At 33.5% G+C, this 18,007-nt stretch overlaps 1 protein-coding gene across 2 annotated transcripts in view; it reads left to right on the top strand.

The window, feature by feature from the left end:
- ptprn2 (protein tyrosine phosphatase receptor type N2) overlaps positions 1-13,918 on the top strand; it is a 1,061,581-nt gene extending 1,047,663 nt beyond the window's left edge. For both annotated transcript variants that reach the window (XM_028804141.2, XM_028804142.2), the window contains exons 20-23: positions 1,320-1,373; positions 4,705-4,769; positions 7,295-7,368; positions 11,128-13,918. In XM_028804141.2, coding sequence (XP_028659974.2) covers positions 1,320-1,373; positions 4,705-4,769; positions 7,295-7,368; positions 11,128-11,199 — 265 coding nt within the window. In that variant the 3' untranslated portion in view covers positions 11,200-13,918. The remainder of the gene's footprint in view (positions 1-1,319; positions 1,374-4,704; positions 4,770-7,294; positions 7,369-11,127) is intronic.
- Positions 13,919-18,007: the final 4,089 nt, after the last annotated feature.

Raw genomic sequence — 18,007 nt, forward strand, 5'->3', positions numbered from 1 at the left:
ATCATTGGAAACTGTGAATCTGCAGCAGGGACAATGTGAGAAGCCCCCTTTCACAGCCTCTAACGACCTTTGACCTTTGCTTGCTAATGGTTTGCATGACAAGACTTTCCCTTTTTTGTTTGTAATGAACTAAAGGGCTGGTTTGTATTACTAATTGCTCTTCTATGTTAATCATATGCTTCTAGATTTTATTATTGATAGCATATTTCTTTACCTTTAATAAATTTTCCAAAGTAGTGCTTTTAATCTTTTTGTTGCGAGCAAGTCAGTGTACAGTTTTTGCTTAGCTAACTTTTTTTTTGTAGTTATGGCTATTGGTTTCTGTCTTTGAGGCAAACTATTAGGCAATTATATATTGTAAATACTAAAGAAATATTTTGAAATGGACATAAATTTGCATCATCAATATACAAAGCAATTAATAAGTCTTACAGTATTAACTAAATTGTGAAATGATATTATAAATATGAATTAATAATGTAAGAGAATGTAGTTTTAATTGTTTAATAAGATACCTAATAGATTGTCCAGGGATTCTAGGGCAAAAAAGAGCTCATATTTTTTAGGCGGAATGTCTGTTTTGATGTAGACTTGCATAAATGAGCAGGTTAGTTTTAATTTATATGTTCCCTCTCTTATTAATCTTCCAAAAAGATCTTAACAGTGCACTAGATAGATAGATAGATAGATAGATAGATAGATAGATAGATAGATAGATAGATAGATAGATAGATAGATAGATAGATAGATTGTTGATATAGAAATTTTTCTGGTTTCAAACTGTAGTCTTCTAAATGAATAACTTAAAATGATATGTAATAAATTCTTCAAATACAGGGTAAATACTTATAACATTTCTAGTTGCTTGTATATAGAGTATACTAGATATATATTAGATATATATTGTATATTAGATATATAGAGTTTCCATTTTAATACATGCAAAGACTGTCCTGACTTGTGTTTTTTCCATAGGCCACTTTTACAAACTGATGAATTATGTTGTAATTTTTCTATCATATATTTTTATTTAAAACCAAAAAACTCATTTTGGCCAATAAATGGAAAGGTTGTTGCATGATATAGCTGTGTTGGGTTTGATGAGCTAAAGTGTAACATTTGACTTGTGTTGTTATAACATGCTTGTTTCACAGATGAGAAAGTGACATACTATAAAAATTATGCTATCAGTTACTACATAAAGTTAAAGTATGAAGCATGTTCTTAATATCCTTTATAGCACTTGTTAGTTTTAATGCTGCAAAATCTGTTTTTTTTTTTTTAATAAATGTATTTTATTGTCTTCTGTTTTATTGCAGAAAGGTAAACAAGTGCTACAGGGGCCGGTCATGTCCAATAATTGTTCACTGCAGGCAAGTAATTCCCTCCATGCATCTACTCATTCATTACCTTTAACCTCTTTTTCAAGTACAAGGCTATGATAAGGTTAGTTCTAGTAAGGAAACTATACAGTAAAGTTACAAAACCCTCAATCAATAAACAGTTCATAGAGGACCACTTGCACAAGGAATCATTTAAGCCCTAAATTTCTTATTCACTGTAAAATATTTCAAATAATTTATTTTAGCTTCAAGTGATTTTTTTCAATGTTGCCCCATTTTGTGTATTTTTGTGCTATGTACTTCCTTGTTATCATTCTGTTAATTTTAAGACAATGTGGCACTCTAGTAATTAAAGTTCTGCCTGTTTTTTTGTTTTTTTTTAAAAATTCACTTGAAATAAAAATGGCAGTTTAAATAAAAATACTGTTATATAATATGTTGGTATATTTATTGAACCATACAGTAGAGTATAAATAAGGGGAGAGAGATAAAAAATAAAAAAAAAATTGTGAACAAAAAGTAGTGATGAGAAATTGAGAATAAAAAAGAAGACTCTATCTTTTGACCCTAGTTTAAAATTGTAATTTAAACAACAGATGGCTTTGTATAATGTGGTGCTATACAAGATGAAGGCTGCATTGTAAGCGGTCTAATGCAGATCAGGATATCTAAAAAGACAAGACGTCTTAATAGAATGTCAGATGTTCTTTCAATCTCTTACCAAGGTGGCTTGATGGCCATCACCCAGTCTTTACTTAGCACAAAATAAAAATGGTTAGCATGTGTTTTAAATGACAAATGCCATCAAATTTTAATTTTGCAAAAATTAATATACTTTTCTAAATGTGTCTGTTAGTGTTTATTCTCATTATTTTAAAAACACAGCAGAACCATTTTCAGTTACTTAGCCAACTGGTATTAAATACAAAATTTGTTTATCTAAAAATTTGTCTCTAAAATGAGACAGTTGTGAAATAAACTCACAAAATAATAAGGACAAACCATTAAATCCAAATAAAAAACAAATCCAAGCAAGCATATAGCATATTGATTGTAAGAAAACACAATGCAATGAAGAGTACAAGATTATATTTTCTATTTTTGTAGGTTTTCCAATAAATTAATACATAATAATTTAAAGACAAGTGATGATCTACAGTGGAATTTTTTAAGTGGTATCATGAATAATATTTCTTACATTTTTATGTATCTATTTGTTTTGGCCTCTAAAATTGTACAATTAAATACCCAAGTTTTAGATAACTTTCTATAAGTTGTACTCTTGCTGATAAAAATTTAGTATTTATTTTTTAAGACTGACTGCACTTCCTTTTAATTTTGTTGTTTACCTGGTAGCAATGGTTGTTTTCTTTTTATGAATTAAATTTTTGTCTGTTGCCCATGTTCTTAAATACAACATTACTATATTGTGCCCTTGTTATGCTGCTCAACCTTGAAAAACATGTGTTTACAATTTCTGAATTTTTTTCTCCATGATTTCTGCTAGTTATTTTTAGAGATGAATAATTATTAAATTTAAAGATAACATAAATAGCTGTCATGCTGTGAGACTGTAGACTGATGTACGTTTATAATTCAGCTAACATTAGGAAGCTAAAATAATGTTTATTTTTGCTAATAATGAATTACATACTGAAACATAATTTTGAGTACAGTAGTTTTATTACAGTTGTAGCAGTCTCTTACAAAGATAAGAAGACACAGTTAAAATAAGTATCTCTTTTCTGTGTCTAGTCTTCTAAATGATTATAATTTTAGCAGCCTTTTTGGTTAAAGCTTGTTAAGTATGTGTTTCTGCATTGTACTGTATTACAAATGTATTTGCATTTGTTGTATGGAGAAGATGTTGTGTATATTTACTTGTTATTTGTATGTATTTTATACTTGCTTTTATTATTATTCATGTATATTTGTCAAACACCTTTACTTACCTGACTTTAGGTCATTTTATATGAAAATGGCTTACATTCGTATGTATGCATATGTATCTATAAAAATATGTAAATGTATAATTTTTTTCAACTGGAATATAGGCAGTTTCAATGATTTACCAAGTGTCTACATTGAGTTAGAGGTTAGAAATTAACTGGCTTTGTGGGTTAAACTCCATTGCATTGGCCACTGTTGTACACTTCTCCCATATTTATGAAATAAAGCCAATTTTTTTTCTTTAATATATCCATTTAAAATCTTTCTCAATATCATACATGTGTTTTGGTAAATTGCTTTTGGAGAAGAACCCTGTCTTCAGTGTACAGTACATGTGCATTATACTGTCAACGGTTCAGATCTGCACAGGTTAGTTTAAGCTGAGCAATGAATGTATCACACAATGAGATAAAATACTCAAAATCCTGCAGCTACATAACAGGACACATGCATTTGTGAGTGTTTTATCTGGAATCTCCTTAAGAATGTCTGGACTCCAGTGAATCTGAAAAAAAAGCCTTCAACCTTCATTGAGCTTCCACCACTGGTACTAGGATAAAAAGCATGATGATTCAGATTAGCAGTTTAAAAAGCAGTTCTCTTAGGGAAAGAAAAAAAAACTGTAACATTTTTCTGTATTTTGTGCTGGATGAAACTGACTTGTGCAGATGCCATTTTCTGTGTTTTTAGTCAACCAAAAGAATCAGTAAGGGTGTTATTCATCATGCAAAATAACTGTTTTGAAAAGCACCATCCTTAGATTCATTTTGTAAATATTTTTTGCCATATCTAAACTAATGAGAAATGCGGCTGACGATACAGTAAATGTTATAAACTACAATAGATGATTCATTCATATTCTGAATCTGCTTATTCCAGCACTGGAATTAGAATACCAGCCCATATATCGCAATGCATTAGATCAAATAATAAGTATTTTCAGAGCCACAGATTGAATAGTCTGCTCTTTTAAATTACTTGAATACTCAAAGTTGAATATGTATTTGTATATTTATGCATTTATCAAACATGTAGTTTTAAAGAAATCAATTCTGATATTATTGAAAATCCATGATCACACCAAAAAAGGGAAAAATGTAATAAGCTTTTGTTCACACACTTTTGAGACACTTGACTACAAGGCCAGGTTTTCAGTCTCAACAGCCATTAAAAAGAATAGAAAACATTCTGTTTGTACCTTCCTCCAATGAACCACTAAGTAAACAAACCTATTGTATTTGTTCAAGAAACCTCTGACAACGAGCAATAATATTTAAATTCAAAATGAGCAGCTTGTTTTGATTTAGGACAAACATGAACTCTTGTATCTGAACTGGGCTGCATTTATAAAATAGTGGCTTGTGTCTTTTGTTGGTGAGGTTAACATTGCTTTTTTTCACTATGCTTTCAGTGATGGTGCAGGCAGAAGTGGGACATACATTCTGATTGACATGGTCCTCAATAAGATGGCTAAAGGTGGGTGTCTAAAAGGCGTTCCTTTCTCTTAATGTCTGTGTGATGTTGTTGCTATGGAAACAACTACTGCCTCGATATTCAGATGAAGACCTTACGCTGCATTAGAAGGAGCGGGGCAGCTTTGAGCTGAATGTTCAATGGACATGAACACTGCTTCAGAAAAAAAGAGAAAAGAAAAGAAATGGACATAGAGCTAATTAGTTCTTTAACAAATAGAGTTTATTAAGAACTCACCAAATGGAGCAATTAATAGTTAAACATCCAACATGTGTTGAATTAAAATGGAAAATGTGTAAAATGATTTAAATATCAAAAGCTTAATTGAAATACATTATAGACTTAAAGATTAGGCTGCATTAATGAGAAGTGCTTGTGTTTTAAATGCAGCATTTTACATCAAGCAATTCCTTGTTATAAATAATATCTTTCTAGGGTCAATATGTAAGCCCATGCCATCTTCTTTATGTGAATCCTCTGTTTTTTAAGGAGTGATGCAAAAGTTTAGTCAAAACTACAGACTAATTCAGAGTCCTTATAACAAAGGATGTAATAAATTAATCCCCGTAGCTACAAATGGATCATAAACCTTGATAAAAGGACATAGGAATAAATGAATAATTGCAATCTGTTAAACGTTTTAAGCAGCGAAAGGTTGACTTTTCCAAGCACCAAATGTAAATTTACCAATTCTATTATGTTTTACAATGTGAAAATCTATTCCAAGTATGGGCTTAGTGTTGCATAATACAAAACAAGTCATGTGAAACTAGCCAGAGAAACAATGAACATCCCCCCTCAATAGGTCACCCCTTTATTTGTTCGTGACCTGGTTCCCCTTTTTGCCTATAGTGCGTACAATTTGAAATCTCCTGACCGGCGCTTTGGCTCTCGCCTTAATGAAAGATCAAAGGGCAAAGCGGGCATCTTAACCCTGCTGAGCAGGGCTTTTCCCAGGCTGTCATACTGTGAAGCAGCCAAAGGTTTTGTTCTGACAGGAATCTCGGCCTGGCCTGTTAGGCTTGGTCCCTCTTTGTCTGGCCTGAGAAGTTTGAGGCCCAGGTTGAAGCTCTAGCGTTCATCAGCATGATCAAAGGCCTACAGCCTGCACACAAAATCTTTCTCTCTTTTTCTTGAAGAGTGAATTGTAAATTACTCAAGAATGCCATTTTTCCAAGGCTTTTTTGTAGAGTGTTCTTCCTAACTTTCGAGTCTAACACTTCTTAAACTTGAAAGTGTAAGTGCACTTTCAGTCTGGGCCCAGCTGCAGTACCAGCTTCACTTTGCTTTTTTTCCATCAGAAAGGCCTTTAGAGGAACATAGGCTTTCACTTTTTTCACAGTGAATCTCCAATAAATGGGTCATTATGCATTTCTTCAATGTGTTTTCTAATACAAAGCCAACAATGGTCTAATTGTTAAAGTCATTCAGTGAAAAAGGGAAAATATTTTTAATCAAGCAGTCGGGCATCATCAGGAAGCACCAAATGTAGCAGCAGCTGATGAAACATACTTTTTTCTATAAGTTAGCTGAAATGCTTGCTTTGAAGCTAAAGGAATATTCTCCCTCTTTGAGTGAGGCTTAGTTGGACTTTTCATTTAAATGAACACTTGTACTATGTGTTATCTGCAATTCCTAGAAAATAAAAGGTGATTTTCTATACATTCAGCCACAGTAAAATTAAAAAAAAAATCAACCAAATTATGTTTCAGGGATTTCTTTTTGATCATTATTATTAAGTGTAGCTGCGTCGGTTTACTTGGCCCATAAACGAGAATTTGTAGCCAGGAAGATCCTGTAGCTCAGCCATAATTTGTTCAAGACCCACATACCGTGGCTTCTTCATGGGTATACCAATGTTCATTAAATAGACAGCATGGGCTCATGCCAGCTTTCATTCACTTGAGCCAAAATTTCAGCCTCTGTGGCTGGGAAACTTGCCATTGAAAATCAACATAGATGTGTGAACAGGAATGCCAAACACTGGAAGCCTTTGGATTCTTAAAAACCTCTGGATGCTTAATAAGAAAATAAGTGCCATTAAAAAAGAAAGAACTGAAATTACTTTATATGTATATAAAGTATTGACAGTATTTACTAGTTGGATCATCCCATTTTAGCGTAATCTAACAGAATAAAAAAAATATCTGTACAATTTTGTCTCCCCCACCCATTTTTTATGAGCTAAGAAATGTTTTTTAATATTGAAAGGCTGAAGTGACATTAAATGAGACTCTGTGTTTAGGTTATCTTTCATTTTTGTTAGTGTGTGTTTTATTCATTTTTTGCTGGTTATCTTGGATTAAGTTTTCCTACCATTGCAGCAGTAAATGCATTATTTCCCTTTTTTATTTTTAAACCCAAGTACAAAAACAATTTTCAGCTGCCTGCCAAGTCTGTGGAGGGATGAATGTAATAATTTTCAATCGTGGTGAAAATCCAAAGGGAGCCGCAGAGCAGGAGATTGACAGATGCAGGTTGGATTATGTGGTGCTTTGAACTCAGTCCAATTTGTGGTTTTGTTGCAGGTGCTAAAGAGATTGATATTGCTGCTACCCTGGAGCACTTGAGGGACCAAAGACCAGGCATGGTCCAGATAAAGGTACTGTCATTAAATCTGTTGGGGATTAGAATGCATTTGTTAAAGTGGAAGGGGCACCAGGGAGGGTTTTCACTCCATTTGTATCCCAGACAAAACTACCAAGTTGTAAATTCAAGAGGTTTATGTGTAATGTACCGACTTAATTCCAAGTTAGGTATTTATCTCTGTCTGTGTACTGCATGTACTACAGGCAGGTCCATATTACTGCACACACATGTAAAAGGCAATTTTGTATAAAATGACTTAAAAAATGGTTAATACTACAACTGGTTTACTTACTTAGGATGAAACCAAAGCACTCCATGTATATTTAAAGAGGCATAAAGCTTTGCAAGCTGTGAATCCACAGTTTTCTCTTTATGTGTATCCGCCAAGAAACATATCCTTGTCAGCTCACTGTGGTCGCCTGAAGGAATATGTTAATGGCTTACGCTGCCAGTTACCTCAAGAGCCCTGCAAAAGCACAATTACACCCTGCAAGGCATTGTTTGAGATTCATTAAGAATGCAGGAAGATTTTTTTAAACGTTAATTTGTTGCCCATTTTAATACCTTGCCTCTGCAAGGCCGGAACGCGATGCAACAGAATTGTGCGTAATGAAGTCTATTTTTAATCTGCAATTGAATTGAACTCTGTGTTGAACATGAGACTTACAACAAGGTTTCAAAGCAGTTGCTGCTATTCTAAACAGTAAGCTGGGTAAATTCAGCTGCCATCAACCTTTTGCTTCTTCCCATCTTCTTTAATGTACTATAGTCAGACCGGCATGACAGAGGCAATATTCTTTTTGCAGACTTGGACTGACAAAAAAGGCACTGAGCTTATCTCAGTGCTTATCTCTTTCAGTTGGCAAACCCATACCTTTGCCACAACATCTTGGACTGCCTTATCTTTACAGGCTTGCCACTTTCTTAAAGTGCCTAATTCATTTATCCAGACGCGTGGCAAATTTAAAATATCTGATTACAAGCCAGCAGGATGCTCTCTCTGGAGAATTTGTTTTGATGGGTTTAAACAAACCATGTACTGTCGCCACTGAATACAAATCAGGAATAACAGGCTTTCAGGGTAATTTAAGACTGTGGATTAAAAGTCAGGTTGGAAATGTCAATTACAGCAGGTCCTCGGGCAAAATTAGACTGTTTCTTTGGAAATGTCATTTACTTCTGGTGTGAAAAGTAGGTGTTTTAAAAATCCACAGATTTATAAACTTGTCGCGTAATTAAACATTAATTATTTTATGCCTTTAATTTATAAGGTGGCAACAGTGTTGTTGTTATTGTTTTATGGCTTACCGTTGTTGTTGTTATAACTAATAATAATAGGTATACCTGTAATTCTTATATTGCAAACTTCTGTAGTGTGCTTCACAACCAGAAATGAGATATAAATTCAACTATCTCTGATATATACCTCTTTTATATTAACAAGATCTTCTCTGAACCTCGTGGCAGCAATGTATTGTCATGCTGATGAACACATCTCATGTTTTAAACAATATGCATGGACACATTGATTGCTTGCTTTCGTGAATGATTGATGTGCCATTTATTCACCCTTAATATTATCTCATAGAGTGATGGGCAAGACAATATTCTCAAGGCTTTCATAGCTATAAAGGTGTGTTAATACGCAATGATCGTAAGTATTATAATAATATGTTGTACTGTACAGCGTGTCTACATCTTCAGCTTTACATTATTACATGAGCATTTCATTGCTGAATGTTTTTAAATGTATAATTTATAATATATCAATATAATCTTTACCCATGTTTCAAACAAACACCTTTTTTTTCCTCAAATGGAATTTTCCTATTTCATGAGTGTGTTGACTGTATTCTGAATTTTGAGCACTAGGCACTTTCTATTTAAATTAAATACAAAGGCCTGTTTCGTGGTAACATTCTTTAAAAATTCTGATGCCATCTAGTGGTGAAATGAAATGTATGCTAGCGAACACTGTAGGACCATTTGCAATCTGCTACATGGCATTTGCGTAGTTTTATTTTTGTGCTACATTACTTATATTTTGTAATGTATTTTGTTCTTCATAGTCCTCCCTAACACATTCAAAAAAGTATAAATGAAAACTTAATTTAAACAGATGTATATTTAAAACTAATATGAATAAGTTCAGTATATATATAGAAAGGGCTTGGAATAGTAACCGAAAGTCGGTACATCCACCTCCATCATGCTGTTGACACAGCCTTTCAGTTACTATTCCGAGCCTTTTCTAAAATGGCAATGCTGTGTTAGAATATATGTACATGTTGTAATCATATAGAATAAAAAAAATATATATATATTTTTGCCATTGAATTTCTGTGTGACATTCACATAGGTTGGGCACTGTAAGCTTAGATGTTATTGCTGTCTAGCAAACAGCATAACTTGCAAATTACTGACAAAATACTGAAAGATTACACTTTTACACCGACTTAGATCAATTTTTTATGTTAGGGAGGTGGGTGCTGGATCCTATTCTGGCAGCACCGTATGCAAGGCTGGAACCAAAACCATACAAAATACTATTTTAATAAGAAATATTAGATGAAAGTGGTATTGAATAAATGTCTTTTGTGAATTTAATATTTAGTTTTCCATACCACGATAGTAACATGCACTTTTCAGTATTTCATTTGTTTAAAAAAAGAAAATGAAAATTATAAGTTCACAAATTATTAGTATGCTGGCACACAAAAGCAAGGCATTAAAAAATTAATCTTAAAAAGAAATTGCTGAAGTTTTTAATTGAATGGTGCTACCAATTTTGGTGCTTTAAAAAGAGTCATATTTCATCCCAACCAAGAATAATAAAAAGTTCGATTTATTTTGGTTTTATTTTTTGAACATATACTTTTACTTGTGTAGTATATAGATTTTAGACCTGCCTGCTTAGTGGCAGCTTCTTATCTAATAAATACATCAGTTTATTTGATTTATAGTGTTCAGACATTAAATAACTCTTCCACTGATTTAGCATTCAGGAAATGTGCATTGGTGCCCAACTGTAAAATACATTACTAAAGATATGCCCATAGAAGATAAAGAATCTGAAAAATGACAAATGTCATATGCCATCTACTTTAAATTACGGGTGTTTATTATTTTGTTAAAACTGTTAATTAATTGTTGTGGGTAGCTTAATGGTGCAGTATTTAGTGCTGATGTCCTACAGCTCCCAAGGATGTGAACGCTACCCATGTGTGCTTCAGCACTCATATCGCTATAATGAAAAAAATGGTTCAGAATAAGAGTGACTGTGTCGTTTTTTATTGAAATTATTAGGACGAACAATGTACTGTATTGTCCTCAACGCCTCATTGGTTTAAATTTTAATACTGACTTCTTTATCTTTTATGTTACCTGTAAGTTGCAATATTAAATTTTGCAGTATTACTTTAGTGATGCACCCTATTTGAAAGAGGGATATAACCACTACATGTTTTTATTCTATTTGAAAAAAACTATGAATGTTGCTTATGTAGAATAGCTTAATTAATGTTCATGATCACTTCACAATTTAGGATTTGTTCAATCAAAGAAGCACATTAAGACAAAATAAAGGAAATACTTTTCTGATGCAAAAAATAAGATTTTTTTCCCAAAGTTGGCAGTCAGAAGCCACTTAACTATAGTAGCATGACATGCAGTTTCTAGCAAGATGATTCACTGCGGAAATTTGTTGTCTTGTCCCAACCTCACCCCCCCTCTACCCCCCCTCCCCCCCCCCCCCCCAATTATTTTTGTACAGGAGCAGTTTGAGTTTGCATTGACAGCAGTTGCGGAGGAGGTGAACGCAATACTCAAAGCACTTCCACAGTGAGAGTTCTGAGTTGTTCAAGGCTTAAGGCCCAGAGGGTCCTTCGTTTCTTTGTCTCTCAGTCTCTGTGAATGTTATATGGAAATCGTGACCTGATTTTAACCGTGTACCTTTTTATTGTAACCTGTTAGAAGTTGTGTCCCAAAAAATCTTCAGTAATTATATAATCAGGTAACGTGTTTTTATTTTTTCTTTAACATTACTTTTTAGAAGGGAAGGGGGGTGGGCATTGTGTCCATTTACTTCAGAAAGAAAATAAAAACATGAATATTAGAAATGTGTGTGCTGTGGTTCAGATCAACACATAAATCTTTGTCTATTTTGAGAGATCTCTCTCACTGCTTTCATTAACTTGGAAGGTAATGTTCTGTAAATGTTTGCTTAGAAAGCAAACTCGGATTTACTCTAGGAATAGTCTGTCCAAGTTTGCACTTCTGTGATTTATGGTAGATTTTCCATTCAATACCTGTTAAGGACATTTTTCATCTACTTGCTTTTTGTTATTTAAATTTATAACCTAAAAATGAATTTGTGTTTTACAAAAGGTTTTTTGAATTAGCATACTTACATCTTTTCATTTTTTTGGTTTGTACATTCAGATTTAAGTTAATGGCCACACTGAAAACTAGACACATCATTTTAAGAATGCAGCAAGAAGCTGCACTTTGATACTCTAAAAAGTAAGTAATATTTGAGGACATTTCATATCAGCTGTGTTTTTTATTATTATAACGACAGAAAAACACACTGAAAATGACTGTATAAGATATATCCATCCCCCATTTTGTGACCCACTTAATCCGATTTAGGGTTTCGGGGTTCAGAGACTAGATGCCATACTCTTAATCCTCAACTAGATGGTATCTCTTTGACTGTTGGATAAAAATGATCTGATTCACTTCAGTGATCTCACACTTCTGACCATACATTTATCACCAGTGGACATAAACGTAGAAATGCTAAGTGTTTGATATTACTCAATTTCTATTAAATTGCAGAAATTGGTGTTAATAGAAATAAAATGATAGTCTTTGTCTGTAATGTAATTTCTATGAGTGTAAGGCTTATTATGCACCTTTTGTATGTTTATTTTATTTTTGATGCAAAGGTCTGTTTTCTCTTTTACTGATCAATTATCTGCTTGTATCACAAAATAAAAAATTCTGTTTAAGAATAATTAATTCATTTTCTCCATTTGCCTGGTTTAATGTGGCAGAGGAATTGCCATCTTTGATGAGGCCCCTGCATCTTAATGTATCCTCTTCTTTTGTTAAGGCCTTTTATTTCATTGACAGAGCACTACGGAGACACTATCAAGTAAATCATTGTCATGCTAACAAGCTATTAGTTATGATCAGAGTGATGTTTTTTCCTTCCTTGCCATGCCCTTGTGTAGCTTCAGAGCCTCTAAACAGATTGTTAAATGGTTCTTTCCCTTTTGAGAAGAAGGCCAAAAGCATATGGAAAATTTCAAGTATAAAAAAATAATGCCACGTATTGTCTTAACTCAATAAATGGAGGCAGGGATAGCTCCATAAGAACGCAGTTAAAGTCACTGAATTTTGGTAAAAAAAATTATCTTCTGTGTGTGTGTGTGTGTGTGTGTGTGTGCGTGCGTGTGTGGGTGTGTGTGTGTGTGTGTTTGCATGTGTGTGTGTTTTCAGGTGGTGGTGAGGTGGGGGTGTCCAAAAGAGACTAGCGTGCATCAGGAAAAAAAATATACAGAGATCAAAGACTGAATGAAACTCTTTTCATCCAGAAGAGCTCTAGTCTTTCCTCACCTTCTACAACTGAGATATATAAGCACATGAACACTTACATTTGGCACCCCTTGTTTAAGAAGGAATGAATGTGACATTGTGCCATGCTGTTTTTTAAATTTACAGTGAAAGGTGCTATATTTCCACCTTTCAATGGCAGTACAATGATCCATGATGTAGCATATGCAGAGTGCTACTAGCAAAAAATATATTCATATCTCTTTAAAACTCTGTGGGTATTTGCTGTTGGTGTCATTATTCAGCACATTAAGTTAATTACTTTTCATTTTGCTTTGAAAATTTAATTACTTCATGGTAGAATTACATGTAATAAAATAAAAAGAAGTAAGAGCAGAGGTCATGCAAAAAGTTTTAAAATTTTCCAATTTAATCTTGAAAATCTTAGAAATGCTTATCAAATTCCCAGTAATATCATCATTTGTTGTCGTTCATTTTTTCATTAAACTGTTAAACATATCTGCGGTGGGTTGGCACCCTGCCCAGGATTGGTTCCCTGCCTTGTGCCCTGTGTTGGCTGGGATTGGCTCCAGCAGACCCCCGTGACCCTGTTTGGATTCAGCGGGTTGGAAAATGGATGGATGGATGGATGTTAAACATATGAAAATGTATTAATTTAAGCTAAAAGTAAATGGGATATTAAAGAACAATAAATGATTCCAGGTAATGGATTGTCACATAAAAGTTATTACTGTTTTATTTGACAGAAGCAGACTTAATATTTCTATTTGTCTAGCAGGGATTCCCCTTATTATCAATCTATGGGTGAATGAGAGATTCTAACATGCTTCTTGTATGAGTTATGAAGTACCCTACAGTTTAGCTACCCTTATATATCTATAATTGTAATGTATTTCATTGTATATAATTCAAATAATACAGAATATTTTGTTCTACCTCTGTAAAAAATCACTTATGAATAAAGTATCATCTGTGGAGTATTACTCTTGGTTATGTGTTTTCCTTTAACAAAAATATGTAACACCTGGGTGTTTTCTTTTGTTTTTTTGTACAAATGGTTAAATGTCGCTGGCAGCACTGATTTAGAAAATACTGTATATTGTTAAAAAGATGGCATGTAGCAAATTTGAACTCATAGAGTACACCCACACTTTTCCTTGTAATATATATTTAGCATATTTCCTAAATAACAACAACAATAAGTATGTGCAATTTGATCACTTTTTTCCTTTTAAGCATCTGATAGCAAAACATTTTTCTATGATTACAAGTGAAGTAAATGTTGAAGATTAAAGAAGTGAGCATTTTGTTTTAGGTGATTTAGGTAAATTTTCAGTTTTCACCCATGGCAGCAAATAAAAATATATTAAGGTGAACTTTTACATAAATCAGGAGCCTTTGTCTATATGCAAGCATATATGGAGTACACATTAAATTATATTTACACACCTTTGGGATGTGAGAAAAAAATCTGCGCTATGGGAAGAAAATGCATACTACACTAGTATATAATGATACATAGGAATTTAGGTTCAAACTTAACTTCAGTCAACTAATATTGGAGATAATTTATCACAATAACTCAATATGTTGGCGGGTTTAAATTGTTTAGGTAATGAAAAATGTGTTGTGAGATTTTTCAGATAAGGAAAACAGAAGATTCAAGGTAATGAATTTATATTCAGTAATCATGCCACTAAAGATTGGTGATGCGTTGCATATTGGCTATACATGCAAGTAAGAATTTTACTGCACACTATACAGGATTCAGTAATGACCCTATAAAATTATATACAGTGTCTTATTATTAGTATTCAGCCAAGTAAACTATTTTCACATTATATTGTCTCAGATCCTAAACTTACAATATCTTACAATAAGAAATCAGTGTATATCAAGCAAGGTCTAAAGAAGCAAATGAAAACCTTTCAACATTTTGCTAAATAGGAAAAATCACAATTGTGAGATTTAGGAGGTATTCATATCCTTTCTAAGTATTTTTCTCAGATGCTTTGTGTCACTTTACCAACTCACCCAATCTGTTGATGGCCTCAGCCTGGTGGATCACCTGTTTTCAGTGAATTGCTGGTGATGGTAGAGGGTTTCCATAAAAGAAGCCAAAATGGAAGCAAAAGAACATTCATGCCAAGTCAGGGATATAATTGTACAGAAACACAGCTCTGAACGTACCTCAGATCTCAGTTCAATCCATCATAGAGAAGTGGAAAAAAACATGAATCTACAGCCATACTACCTAGGTCAGACCACCCCTCAAGAATGACTCTTGTTAGAGGCTACCATGGTGCCAATTGTCACTTGATTGAGTTGCAGAAAACAGTGACTACAACTGGAGTGGATGTTCACAGCTTAAAAATCTCCAAGGCATTGGAAAAAATGGTGCTTTATTGAAGAGGAACTTGATGATACCACAAAGATGAGGCAGAATGTCTTGTGGTCTGAGACTAAAGTGGAACTTTTGGCTTGTACACTAAGCAGCATGTGTGGCATAAATAATAACACTACAGAGCTGCTAGATAGCACCATCCCTCCTGCAAATTGTGGTGGTGGTGGCAGCATCATGCTGGGGACTGGCAGTCTCGCCAGGACAATGCAGATTTATCCTGGAGGAAAAACTGCACCCCTCTACCAGAAAGTTTAAACTGGGAAGGAAGTTTGTCTTTCAGCAGAACAATGACCCAAACTGAATAACTAGATCAACGACTGAGTGGCTCATTCGAACATCTGTGGCAAGACTTAAAAGTTGCTGTCCACCACTGCTCATTAACTAACATGGCACATAGCTAGATCAATTTTACATGGAGCCACAGGCAAATCTTGTGTCACTTTGTGCAAAATTAATAGAAACTTATCCAAAATGACAATTTGCCGTAAGGAGCAAGAAGTGGTTAAACCAAGTATGGAACTGGTTGAATAAATACATACAAACTGTCCACTTTTAATTTAATATTTTAATGGTTTATTATTTCCTTTCTCTTTTGGAGCAGCACTGTGAAAAAGTGTATTTAATTTACAAATAAAATTACCAGTTCAAAACTGATCAAAATCCCAGTTCATTTTTCATAGCAATCATTTATGAGGAAAAAAAAAGGTTTGGGTGGAATATTTTTTCAAGGCTGTGTATATTTGCTCTCTCTCTCTCTCCATATACACTAGTATGTATATATAAATATATAATCGGAAGGCAATGTCTACCATAAATGTACAGTATGTATGTGCTGATTGTTTCACCATATTCTGTTTCAGTAATCATAATGATAAAATAGAAAACAGTTAAATACTGCACACATATATGCTGATCATTTCCAGGCTTCACCACATATTGTTTCGTTATCATAATATAGATAAAATAGTACATGATTAAGTTTTTTGAAACCACTCTCTTGAGGAAAAGAAAGAATAGAGACAGTCAGATAATGACTATAATATCTTAAAGCTTTGGTACAGGGCTTATTTCTGTGGTAGTGGTAAAGGGGATGGATTTTTTGGAAGAATGCTAAAAAAGAGTGACCATTTTTGTATAATTACTGCTAAAATGACGAAAGAGTGGGTCATTCATCTCTTGAACTCTTGTCTTAAAGGATTTTATTAAATAAAATATTTTAAACAAGAAAATATATTGCAATGAAGAGGAATTGGCTTTAACTAATACATTACACTGGGTCCTGGGTGGTCTTTTGGCTTGGGACTCCTGCAGATTTAACTGTTATGTATGGCATCTTGCAAAGCACGTTGAGCTACATCCTTTGTATGAAAATGTGCTATAGAAATAAATGTTGTTGTTGTTTGTCATTTGTTAAATGGTGAAAATGTGAGAATCCTCTCATGACCCCAGCAGGTGATTTGTGTTCATATTGTTCTCATTGTACCTGTTGCCAATAAATAGCAACACCCAGCTACAAATGCAAAAAGCAATGAGCAAAAATAGTAAAGGTGCTGACTGACATGTTAGTATCAAGGGGCAATTTCTGAAAAAATATATGCTATAATTTAAGGAGTGTGCCCAGAAGTTTTTCCTACCTTGAGCCATTTGCTGCCCTGGCTTCTGTTGAACCTGTAAGAAAATGGATTTTTGGATAAAGTTAATTAAGCTTCAACCTGCCACTTAAGTGTAGTCTGCACCTGCATACACGGGGATAAAAAGCTTCTTTACTCTCTCTTACACTTCCCACAAATTTTTTAATTTAATAAGTTGGCAGATCTTTTTTTGGTTTCCCACATGTTTCAGACTTCCCATACACCAGACACTAAATCATATTAATATGTAGCACTCTTCTACGAGGGACATTTCATAAAATTTCTGTACTTATTTTTAACTCTGTTCATTAAGAATTTCAAAAACAAATGACATCACTTTTCTACATAGTCACCTTCATTTGCAATGCAATTTTCCTAGCATCATACCAACTTTTTAATGCCCAATCTACTACTCGTTTCCAAGTAGTAACGTTTCCAAAGAATATATAAAAGTGCAGAAATTTTTTGAACGTCCCTCATATTTATACACCCAGAAAATTGCACATATTTACAAATGCCATGTAATTAAACAACCAAACGTAACAAAACATCAAAATTTTATTACTCAATTGCATTCTTTGTGGACTTATATTACTAATTAAAATAATTTTTCTATCGTAAAAATTATAATGTTAATAATTTAAATGTATGAATGTATTAAATTTAGACTGCATCACAACAAAAAAACAGAAAATCTGACCTTAGTGTGACTGAGCACAGTCTACTTTTATTGGGTCTTGTCTAGTGTTGGCTCACACAACCTCATAACTAATTAAGAGAACACCTAATACCAAAAATGAGTAACCACTTAAATGTAGAATGAAAATGCTAATTCTATCATGTGTTGAGTGATGGTTCCATCTGTTTTTTCAGCATTGTCTCCAGTTTAGTAATGCCATGCTTTCTGCAAATGTACCTGTTTTGTTATTTTTTTTTTCTATTCTTTGTGATCATCTGTTTTGTTATTTATGATGTTTTTAGAAGAAAGTACTTCTCTGACTGCAGATTCAGTTTTGGTTTCTTTGATTTATTCTGTG

Source organism: Erpetoichthys calabaricus, chromosome 6, assembly GCF_900747795.2.
Source record: "Erpetoichthys calabaricus chromosome 6, fErpCal1.3, whole genome shotgun sequence".
Classification (NCBI taxonomy): Eukaryota; Metazoa; Chordata; class Cladistia; order Polypteriformes; family Polypteridae; genus Erpetoichthys; species Erpetoichthys calabaricus.